Source organism: Cydia fagiglandana, chromosome 1, assembly GCF_963556715.1.
Source record: "Cydia fagiglandana chromosome 1, ilCydFagi1.1, whole genome shotgun sequence".
NCBI lineage: Eukaryota > Metazoa > Arthropoda > Insecta > Lepidoptera > Tortricidae > Cydia > Cydia fagiglandana.
Genome location: NC_085932.1, coordinates 26,148,166 through 26,159,257, shown reverse-complemented (window position 1 = coordinate 26,159,257; position 11,092 = coordinate 26,148,166). Strand labels below are relative to the sequence as shown.

Sequence of the window (11,092 nt, the reverse complement as noted above, 5' to 3'; positions counted from 1 at the left end):
CACCGGTACTATCCTGGGTGTGTAGTGGCATTATATTTTTGAATAGTATGATTTGCTACCTGTGACTAAGATAAACTTTTCAGAATCAGAATCAGAATCAGAATCATTTATTTTGCTAGAACATTACACAGATGGTACAATTTGTCATGTCAGTAGATGGGTTACATGAATGCATGTTCTGCCACACTTGGCATGCAAAACTTACACTAAGTAATACAGTGAGTAAATCTAATACGGGCGATAAATTAAATCGGACATAGTATTCATTAGTGTAATCATGAAGTAAAAGGTTTTTTTGAGTTGCAGTTCATTACGACCCCATAATTAATTTTTTTTAAATTTCTCAGCAGCAATGTACTGTAAACATGGTTGCGGTACCGAAATGTCAAATGTTCATTAGCAATACAACAATAGCATTTACAAACTTACCTATCTGGAGGAACATTCACAATACATGTTAGCATTACACTGCTTTTAATTTTTTGTAGTTATTTTGGTAGATAAAAGTACTACTAGGCGTGTTAAAAGATATTAAATCTTATTTAAAATTTATCATGTTTATCAACAAGAAACTGACTTCATTTTAATCAGTCACGATGACAGCACTTGACGTGATTATTTCTAATCTGAGCAATAGACAAGCACCTTTGATAGCATACCCTTTTTGAAAATTCATCTAATATCAGTATCTCATAAGTGATTATTGTGTATTCATTTCGTATTTAATTTGCCTGTTTTTTTATACCAGGATGGCGGAAAATAAGCATACGGCCCGCCTAATAGTTGTACAGTTATTACCAAAATTATTTCGAGAATTAACTCTAAACCGTCTAAACACCACACAACTTGGTTGGTACATTGTGTGAAAACGTGGCAAACTCTTTGGTGGAATTGCAAGTTTCTTATTTTATTTCAACTCTGATTTGACAATGTCAGTCGTTCGATTCAAAAGTAATCGCATGTTACAAAAATGCCTCGTTTAACATCTTTTACTGCTCCTGAATTAATGGACATAATTTTAATTTACGGTGAAACACTACAAAATGGTCATCGAGCACTAGCTGTGTACAGAGAGCGATTCCCTCATCGGGTTGTACCAAGAAACGCTCGAGTAATTGTAAACGCGATACAGCGAGCTCGCGAAGGATTGCCCGTAACTGGAAGGGTGGAGGGGGCAAAACTAAACTCAGGTTTCTCAGAATTTGTATTGTTGTAAATTGTGTTTTTTAGTTTTCTTTTTTAGTTGGTTTTCTTTAGGTAAGTATTTCAGCAACTTCAGTACATTTCAGTTGTAATTTCAATGGGTCGTTATTAAAATAAATGATTGCTTTATTAAGATTTTTTGATGTAATTTGATTTTAAACTAGGTAGTAATTTCGTCCGATAAAAAACATCATACTTATTTATTATTTACCCACTCATGACAGTTAATGACATTACATACGCAATAGGAGTTTTTGAAAGTAACTGTCAACGAGCGTTTAACGTGAGTGTGTTTGCATTACATTGCGGGCTGAATTATTTTGTATGGACAAAATTATTGTTGCAACTTTAAGTAAATGTTCTCTAATTACCTTTACTTTGTCCTATACTAACCACCATTAAGAGATTCGCCCGTATTAGATTTACTCACTGTATATTTAGCCTAAGTTTACGATAACATTACATTTCTATAACTAATAATTCGATAATTAGGAAGCTAAGAAAATTATTATTATACAAATTTAAATAAAATATTATTATTAGTCATACAATTTCTCAAAATATTCCTGCAAGGAGTAATAAGTCCTGTTTCAATCATAATAATATTGACTAGTTTTGAAATAAGTACCTATAGATATTGACGATACTGTTTTATGCCTTTCAATGGTTTTATGTTGCCAAAACCTTGCTTCCCAATAAAATGAATACTTCGTCACACTATCAATTTAAACCGGAATAATCCAATAAAAAACTTTATTTTATTTCTGCTTGCTCCTGATATTTCCGTCCATAAAAGGTATTCGGTTTCAGTTCAAGCCATTGGCCACTATACTATATCAGATTAAAAGTAAAATTTATTACTTTTGAGCGCGAGCCTCGGCCGAAACTGGATTAACTCGTTTTTGATGAAAGTTATAAACGGCCACCAATTTTAAAGTGCTTTCTGATAAAAAAGGTTAAAAAACAATAGGTTTATAAATCAAAAATTGCCATAAATACCGGAGGATTTGAAGTGAAATAATATAGTAATGTAGTAATGTTGTTAGGAATCGTAAACTGGGCATCACGATAATTTACTCCCGAATTTATAAAACTCAGCAACTTCTTTCAACCACACGCAGTGCAAGTGTTATTTTAAACGTCAATCTTCTATGTAGGTATGTAATTATGACGTAGGAATAAATAACACTCACTGCGTACCTATGTTAAATTCACTCTCTAATATATAGAAATTTCAAAATGACGGATAGGGACCAACGATTATCAACAATTTGTTAGATTAGTCAAACGTTTATGAATAACGCCATTTATTGAAACAAAAACTCTTATTTTATTGGCGATTATTATAAGCATTAATTACATGATTATTCAATAGAATCCCATGATAAAACGCAGCAGTATATTTCCAGCCCAACAATTAGCGTTGAGTTAAAAAAGCTAATAGTTTCCAACAACGAACGACTCAGTTGCTCGTGACATAACTAATTACTCTAGCACTCAGAGTTTTGGAGTTTTGAGTTTTCCAATTCTAGATTTCAAAGACAATTAAGGTCCCAGTGAAAATGGGGAAAGAGAAATAAAACCAGTAATTAACTAGGACAATAATTAGTGTCCGACCGAAACATGTTTTTTTGCCGAAACCGAAACCGAAACCGAATGTTCGGCTTTGGCTCTAGTTTCGGCCGAAACCGAAACCGAAACCGAAACTTTTGTAGACTTGTTAAAATGTTTGAAAAAATGTCATAAAACCCCTTTTATACACATATTATGAGACTGTCAACATCCACTATCCTTGAAATTGATGTTACTTAAGCAGTTTTTTAAGAAAATTATTAGAGTTAGACCAAGATAATTCTGCAACGGTTTTGATAACACACGCAGGGCAAGTGTTATTCTAAACGTCAAAACTTCTATGAAATTATGACGTATAAATAACATTTGCACTAGTTGCACTGCGTATGCTATCAAAATCATTGCAGAATTAAATTCTGAGAATTTTCTTGGTCTAACTCTATTCATTCACCAGTCAAGTTGACATGTAGATACCAATCTTCACCTGGGCCTATAAGTCCGAAGTGCCCCAGTGAGGCGAACTTTCATGCGAAGTCAAAGCCGTGCTTCAGGCTTCAGGATAAGTAGTTGAGCACAGACTCCAACCAATGTCCATTATATTAAAAAGCGAGACCGCAGGCCGAGCATGGCGCAGCGAGGCCAAAGGCTAAGCTGGAGTAGAGGACATGTGGAACACAAACCAATAGTTTGAACACAAACCAATAAATTGAGGTAAAATCACTCATTCACTCCGAAACAATTAGACAGTGTGAGCGTTATAGGTATTGACAGCCTCTTAAGACTGCGTCGACCATCCAGTAGCGCCCTGATTAGTGGAATAAAATTGTGTTTTATGTTATAAACCAATTAATTTCTGTACCTATACATCATGAATCAGTATAGGTAATATGTAGATATTAATATTGTTGTCCTACTTATTCCCCAACTTTTGGTCTTATTCTGAAGTACCATTTCGTAAGTTTCGGCCCGGCCGAAAGGTTCGGCCGTTTTTTGGCCGAAACCGAAACTACAGCCGAAACTTGATTTTTTGGCCGAAACTGGCCGAAACCGAAACCGAAACCGAACCTTCGGTCGGACACTAACAATAATTTATACAGCTTCTATGCTGATGTCAATAATAAAATGTCTAGATTCTCGAAATTGACCGTGACAAATTAAAACCGGGCTAGGGCAAGTCTATGGCGCTTAGCACACTGGATTGGGATTCAAACGAAGCTCCGATGTGCGAGCGGGATGCCGCTATAATAGGCGCATAGCGTTGTCTCGCTATAATATTGGAGCGACATGGGGATCGGATCCATTGTTACGATTACGATATCGATACGATATTTATATTTCATAGAAGTTTGACGTTTAAAATAACACTTACACTGCGTGGGCTATCAAATCGCTGCAGATTTTTTTTGGTCTTACTATATCTTGCATGCTATAATTGCAAGTTTGTACTGAGCGCTGGTGCGCATCACAATGGATCCGATTTATCGACGTTTCATTTTCTCAAACACCCATTTTTACAATAAAATATTCTACATATATCTGCCCATGACAATGCGAAATTCTATATCGATCTCACTTAATACCGATATACCTATTTATTTATTTTTAATTCTAGAACAGGCATCAACATTTAATTATTCAAGTAAGCGGCAATGCATCACCCGGCATACCTAAAAGTGTTACATATTTGTTTTCTTCGACACCTGCCCATAAGGCTAATGGAGAATTGTATAATGCATGTGATATGCGGCCGCTATGAAACTGACCTTGCGTTAGAACTGTCAATAATAGTATGTGTAACTATGACCACACCAAATCGAAAGCACAAGAGCGACTTTACAGCATGGATGGATAAGGTATCACTACATAAGGTGTATTCGGGTAATACTGAATGTCAAATAATTCCGAAATTCAGATGGGAATCACCCTTAATTCCATTATAATAAAAGTCTCTTTTCGGAATTATCCGACAGTTTTCGACATTCGGAATTACCCGAGTAAACCTTACTCGACTTAATTTAAGTACCCTGCCATATATTATAATAATATATGTCCATTACTTTAACAAAAAAGTTTGAAGATGTAGCTTTTAAAATGAAACAATTTATTTGATTAACCCGACGTACGCGTCCCAAAGCCGGGCGCCGGGCGGCTATCCAAAGCCGAAGGCGCCCTCATACTAAAAGAGTCGGGCGGAGCCCGACGTACGCGCTCCAAAGCCGGGCGCCTTAGGCGCGCTCATACTAAAAGAGTCGGGCGTAGCCCGACGTACGCGTTCCAAAGCCGGGCGCCTTCGGCGCCCTCATACCAAAAGAGTCGGGCGTAGCCCGACGTACGCATTCCAAAGCCGGGCGCCTTCGGAGCCCTCATACTAAAAGAGTCGGGCGTAGCCCGACGTACGCGTTCCAAAGCCGGGCGCCTTCTGCGCCCTCATACCAAAAGAGTCGGGCGTAGCCCGACGTACGCATTCCAAAGCCGGGCGCCTTCGGAGCCCTCATACTAAAAGAGTCGGGCGTAGCCCGACGTACGCGTTCCAAAGCCGGGCGCCTTCTGCGCCCTCATACTAAAAGAGTCGGGCGTAGCCCGACGTACGCGTTCCAAAGCCGGGCGCCTTCTGCGCCCTCATACTAAAAGAGTCGGGCGTAACCCGACGTACGCGTTCCAAAGCCGGGCGCCTTCGGCGCCTTCATACTAAAAAAGTCGGGCGTAGCCCGACGTACGCGTTCCAAAGTCGGGCGCCTTCGGCGCCCTCATACTAAAAGTGACGGGCGTAATAGCCCGACGTACGCGTTCCAAAGACGGCTGCCACATATGTATATTTCCAGATAGGTATTCAGAGGATCGCCGTGGTCGTATGCCACTACGATTATAAACTTAAAGGTAAAGTGGCATACGACCACGGCTATCCTCTGAATATCTGTAAATATATAAAAAACTTAGTAAATAATATTAACATTTTTAATAAAAAAATATTTTTTTTTATTAAAAAAAATGGTAACATTTATAATATTTCCTGCTTGATAATTTCAGATAAGAATTCTATCTTGTTTCATACATTTTAGAGCGCGATTTGCAGTAGTCGGGTTTTAGTTTTTGAACTTATTTTTTAGTTATTAGGTGCCTAATATTATTTTTTTCCAAAAACGCGGCGTAAGTTATCTCTGTAATCTGTAACATTGAAATGATTATGTGATAATAATATTTTACATAATAATATAATGCCACATCCATTGTTATTTTATCAGTTATGGGAAATTATAACTGGCCAAACAAGATATACTAGTTCATACAACAAATCGACTTAGTGCAAGACGCTCGTCTGCAAGAGCGTAGAGCTAATACTAACTTAAATACATGTAAGTACATATACAATTTCTTTTGTATACATATTATCACTTGCTGTTCTAATATGTATTAAATATATTTTTAACTAGCGACCCGCCTCAGCAAATTATACAACCAAACTTTTCTCAAAAATCACTCTATTGATATGTAAAAACCTTATTAAAATCTGTTCAGTAGTTTTTGAGTTTATCGCGAACATACATAATATAGGTACACAAACAGGATAGTGATCATTAAGTACTTATCCAAATTAATTTAAATATGTAATGTTGTTCGTTTAAATATATACAGCTACACTTCTGTTTATAAGCGTTAGTTATTTAATTAACTAACATTACTGTAAAACCCTGAAATGAATAGAATAGTCGGTACCACTAAGTCATAACAAATAATTTATGAGACAGGAGATATTTAAATCACAACGGTTACACTCACTTGTATTTTTAGTCGCTATTGGCGACATATTTCGGGCCCGTCGGGGGTTCTTTCGCAAGCAAATTACGATCCTAATAAAAAACCTAATCATTTAAATGTAACGTGTTTTGTTTAGTTACACCCATACAAGAAAATTAAATGTATCTACTTACTAATGTTTACAAATTAGTGTATTTTATGAAAATACGACGAAGGAATAAGACCTAATAGTTGCCAAATAATCCGGTCAAATAGGTACATACTCAACTCATATCTACGCAAATACAAGCAACCGATAGCAGCAACATTAATCGCCAATGCATCAATGATAATAGTTATAATGGGTGAACACTGAACATTATCCTCATTTGCTTTGTTACTCAACACATTACAAGGTAATCATAGCAGTCAAATAAGATAATACATTAGCTTAGCAATACAGCAGGGAAATGCTGCCAGCGTCCTTGGCACCATGCCAAAGGGGCCCAATTTCTTGGACATATTTTAATTTAATCTTATTTTATTTAGTATTCGTTTTTAGTTTTATTTTATAGATAAGTTAGTTTATTCTTATTTTTAATATTTGTATCTAATTCTTTGTATATAAATAATCTGTATCAGATAATACATTGTCAAGAATTTATTTGTTTAAGCGTTATTACACGATACAAGAATGGAAATTGACGTATTTAAAGCCTTAAGGGCGAGATCGAATTTGAGAATCGGGGCCATTGTTACATGAAAATACAATTATTAAAACAGAACTTATTAATAACATCATGTTCTAAACAAGTGAAATATTTGTATTGAATAGATAATGCCATTAGCTCCTCAGTTTTCAGTGTAATCAAGAAACTCAAAGTTATAATGGACTCTAGTTGTGTCGACAAAGTTAAAATGGTACCAATTTGTACGCAACGTGCCCTCAAGATCCTAAAACTCCACAAAGCACTAAACTACACTAACAACGCAACGATGCGAAACGTGCAAATTATAGCCTTCTGAATTGTGTTTAGGAAATATTTGAAGTTGTATTCTTAATGTTGTAGCAATAATCGTTACTATAATTTGTAATTTGTGTAAATTTAAAGGGTAGGTATCAAAATACCGCAGACAATTACAATTCGTATTAAAGGAATGTAAATTGAGAAGATTTTTAATCAGAATTATTCTTTAATATACTTACATATAAAAAAGTTAATATATAATAAAAATAATAATGTTGCTTTGCTTTGTTTTTTTATTTTTTTATTTATTTTATTTTAATCTAAACAATATACATTGTGTCGATCTTATCTATCAAATTACCTTTACCGTTACCTTATCAAATTCGATTTATTTCGTAATATTATAGTAATATATAATTATGATCATTGTCCAAGAGGGCGTTGTTCTCATGTAGGTATAGGGTGACAGTTCAACAGCAAACGTAAAAAATAAATACATAAACAATGCCTTATGATACGTACCTAATTTAAGGTGTACATAGTCTATAAAACGGTATGATTTCATAATGCACAGAAAATTTTGTTAAAGATCAGGCATATTAAAAACATCAAATAATAAATTAAGCAAGCTTATCTATCGGCCACGATAATATAAACTAACTTCCTACTTTTGTAAAGTTATTTTACAGTTGCGGCCAAGATGGTGCTCACTCTGTACAAGTTAGACGCCAGTCCGCCGGTACGAGCAGTGAAGATGGTGATAGCAGCCATCAATCTACCTGATGTGGAATATGTTGACGTCAATTTGCTACAAGGCGATCATCTCAAAGAAGATTATATCAAGGTATTAAGCTTGCCTGTTTATATATATTCTCTTTAAAATTAAACCTTCGAGCACTCAAATCGTCAAATTCATCGTTTAAATGTCTACGTTGCTATTTATATACTTTTAAATTGTTGTAATATTTTTATATTTGCAGTTAAATCCGCAACACACGATACCAACATTGGTGGATGATGACTTCGTTATTTGGGATAGGTAACTATTTAATCAGAAAAGTCAATGGAATAAGTACCCTGCCCAAAATCAATTTGACTAGAAAATTGTGCATTGAAAAATATTTTAGTAAGTTAGTTGTAGTTGTAGTGTAAAAAAAAAAAACATTTATTTTTCTATTCAGCCATGCGATTGCAACCTATCTCATAAACATGTACGCTGACAACGACTCTCTGTACCCATCGGATCCTCAGAAACGTGCTCTGATCGACCAAAGAATGCACTTTGATAGTAGCATTCTGTTCCCACCAGTACGTGAAGCAGTAGTGAGTAGTAAAATCCAGATATTATTTTGATTTCCATAATTAAAGTCAATGTGGAGAAGACCGGCATATAAAACGTATTGGTGGGAAGACCGTCATAGGGCAAGAACTCTCGTATTTGCATACTTACGTTCGTCGCTCAGACACAGTCACAACGGAAGAGCTTCACTTCACTCTTTCTCCTCTACCGACCTTCTATAAGTGGAGTATGTTTGTAATCGCAAGAGTTAAAAGCGTCGAAAGATCTTGTAGACGGTCTTCCACACATTGACCTTAGTGTATGTAGCTACTACACAGTTTAAGTATCCATTCGTAAAGCTCATTGTAATGTAACGAGTTTGCCAATGTTTTGCCAAAATTTTGTCAATAGTTAGGCCAGAGTGTTGCTTTATACATAGTACTGACAGTTGTATTTTTTTAAATTAAGTATATTAATGAAAATATTCATGCAGTTTTACATTAAATCTTCACATTTACGACAGATAATTTTTAATTAAAAAATACATAACAAGCCAACGGTTGTGCGTCGAACCATTGATTATTTTTAGATATTTAACTTGTACAGTGATTCATTTTTGCTACACCAGCCCAAACCGAAAAGTTCACCTGATACTAGTAATTATTCTGTTATTTTTAGGGCCCAGTTATTTTCGGAAACGAAAAAGTATTCCCACCTGAAGTGCTACAAAAAATCCAAAACGGCTATGAGTTCACCGAAAAGTTCATCACGGGGGAGTGGTTAGCCGGTGACGACTTGTCAGTAGCAGACATCTGCTGTGTCGCCACTATCAGCACCGCGAACGAAATTTTACCTATAGACGAAAATTTGTAAGTATTTCAAATTTAGTTCTCCGTTTCACTAAGTTGCTAAATAACCGGCATGCTGATAAGCCTGGTGCGAATACTATCATTTTGTTATTATATTGACAAGAATATTTTGCTTTTGAGCCATGTAACAACATCCAATTCACGTTTCATTAAAACATTACATTTGTTTTTCTCTAATATTTATCGGTAGGAAAAATAAGTGCATTAAAGTAACTGTTTATAAAATAAAACAAGTTTCAATTTAAAATTAGGCCCCTTTCACGTGGTGCCAAGAACGCAGAGAGCTTTTCCCCGTGGTGTTGTTAATTCCATTTTTTGACACCTTTAATTTTATGGAAATGTATTATGAAATCTGTTTTAGAAACAAAAAGCAACACAGTAATTTCAAGTAACAGGCTCTTTATATATATTTTAGATCAGTACCTAGTCAAGCACATAAATACATTTTGACCTTACTCTTTTATAAAATTTCAGATTTCCAAAACTGGCCGAATGGATTAAGCGTTGCTCGGAACTGGAAATCTATAAAAACGAAAACGAACCCGGATTGAATCTTTTCAGTCAAATACTGAAGAGCAAATTGGCTTAAATTTTAATTATTGCAATTTAAATCTGAGACAAGTATTTATTTATAGGTATTGTGTACAAGTAGGTACAATTATAATGAAGGAAAACCAATATGTTTGGTTCAGTTGTTTCAAGAGCATATTTAACGTATTTTTATAAAATATCAGTCGCTGCAGGATATCATCAACAATAGTCAGTATCCAATCTAGGTATCTAAGAATTTACGACACGCTTTGTTACTTATTTTAAAATAACTTAATAATATACTAGGTAAGTATCTTTATTTGCACTATACACGTGTGAGAATTCATAGTAATTTATATAACTGTTTAAGTAAGTTATTCACATGTACGTAATGTTGCATGAAAGATAAACAATACATTGTACATTGGTACAAGCAATAAAGTTAAGTTATAGTAATATCTATGTTGTCTTATTGAATTAACGAAGATCGTCTGAATCATCTGCATTATAGGTATTTCAGTAGTTGAAAATTCTTTGATGGGCCTTTTTCATAATTACAGAATCAAATCCTATTAACTACTCAAATATTCTCTTACTACACTACAGAAGTAAGAACCATTAATTTTTTTTCAAAGAAACATCTACTTAATCTACTAACATATATATCGAGCAGGTTCGTTCGTACGGTAGTTCTTAGATGAGGTGACCATCATTAAAGCTATACAAAATTTAATTCATAGACTCATCATTAAAATTATTTGTTTACATGACTGTCATTTACCATATACATCCAAAGACAACTGACTTTCCAAATTAGTCTATCCACCATCGCATGTCAAGTTGTACATTAACAAATACGAAGATCCTCAACTTGACATACGTTACTGACAAGACCCTTTAAGATAAAGCGTGTTCCGCTTGAATGAATAAGATAT

At 35.0% G+C, this 11,092-nt stretch overlaps 1 protein-coding gene across 2 annotated transcripts; it reads left to right on the top strand.

Annotated features, from left to right (window-relative positions):
• Window positions 1-6,066: 6,066 nt before the first annotated feature.
• Window positions 6,067-10,615, top strand: LOC134668145 (glutathione S-transferase 1-like). Of its 2 annotated transcripts, none has more exons than XM_063525665.1 (6): window positions 6,067-6,128; window positions 8,157-8,322; window positions 8,459-8,517; window positions 8,660-8,801; window positions 9,436-9,626; window positions 10,101-10,615. In XM_063525665.1, the coding sequence occupies exons 2-6, from the start codon at window positions 8,179-8,181 to the stop codon at window positions 10,213-10,215; spliced, it is 651 nt and encodes a 216-aa protein (XP_063381735.1). In that variant the 5' UTR covers window positions 6,067-6,128; window positions 8,157-8,178; the 3' UTR covers window positions 10,216-10,615. The 2 variants fall into 2 exon arrangements, with proteins under 2 accessions (XP_063381735.1, XP_063381743.1); XM_063525673.1 differs by having other exon boundaries at window positions 6,094-6,128; window positions 8,168-8,322.
• The last annotated feature ends 477 nt before the right edge of the window (window positions 10,616-11,092 follow it).

Coding starts and splice junctions, on each gene's coding strand:
- LOC134668145 (XM_063525665.1), top strand. CDS start 8,179: ATGGTGCTCACTCTGTACAAGTTAGACGCCAGTCCGCCGGTACGAGCA. Junction 8,323..8,458: donor TCAAAGAAGATTATATCAAG/GTATTAAGCTTG, acceptor TTATATTTGCAG/TTAAATCCGCAACACACGAT. Junction 8,518..8,659: donor GACTTCGTTATTTGGGATAG/GTAACTATTTAA, acceptor TTTTCTATTCAG/CCATGCGATTGCAACCTATC.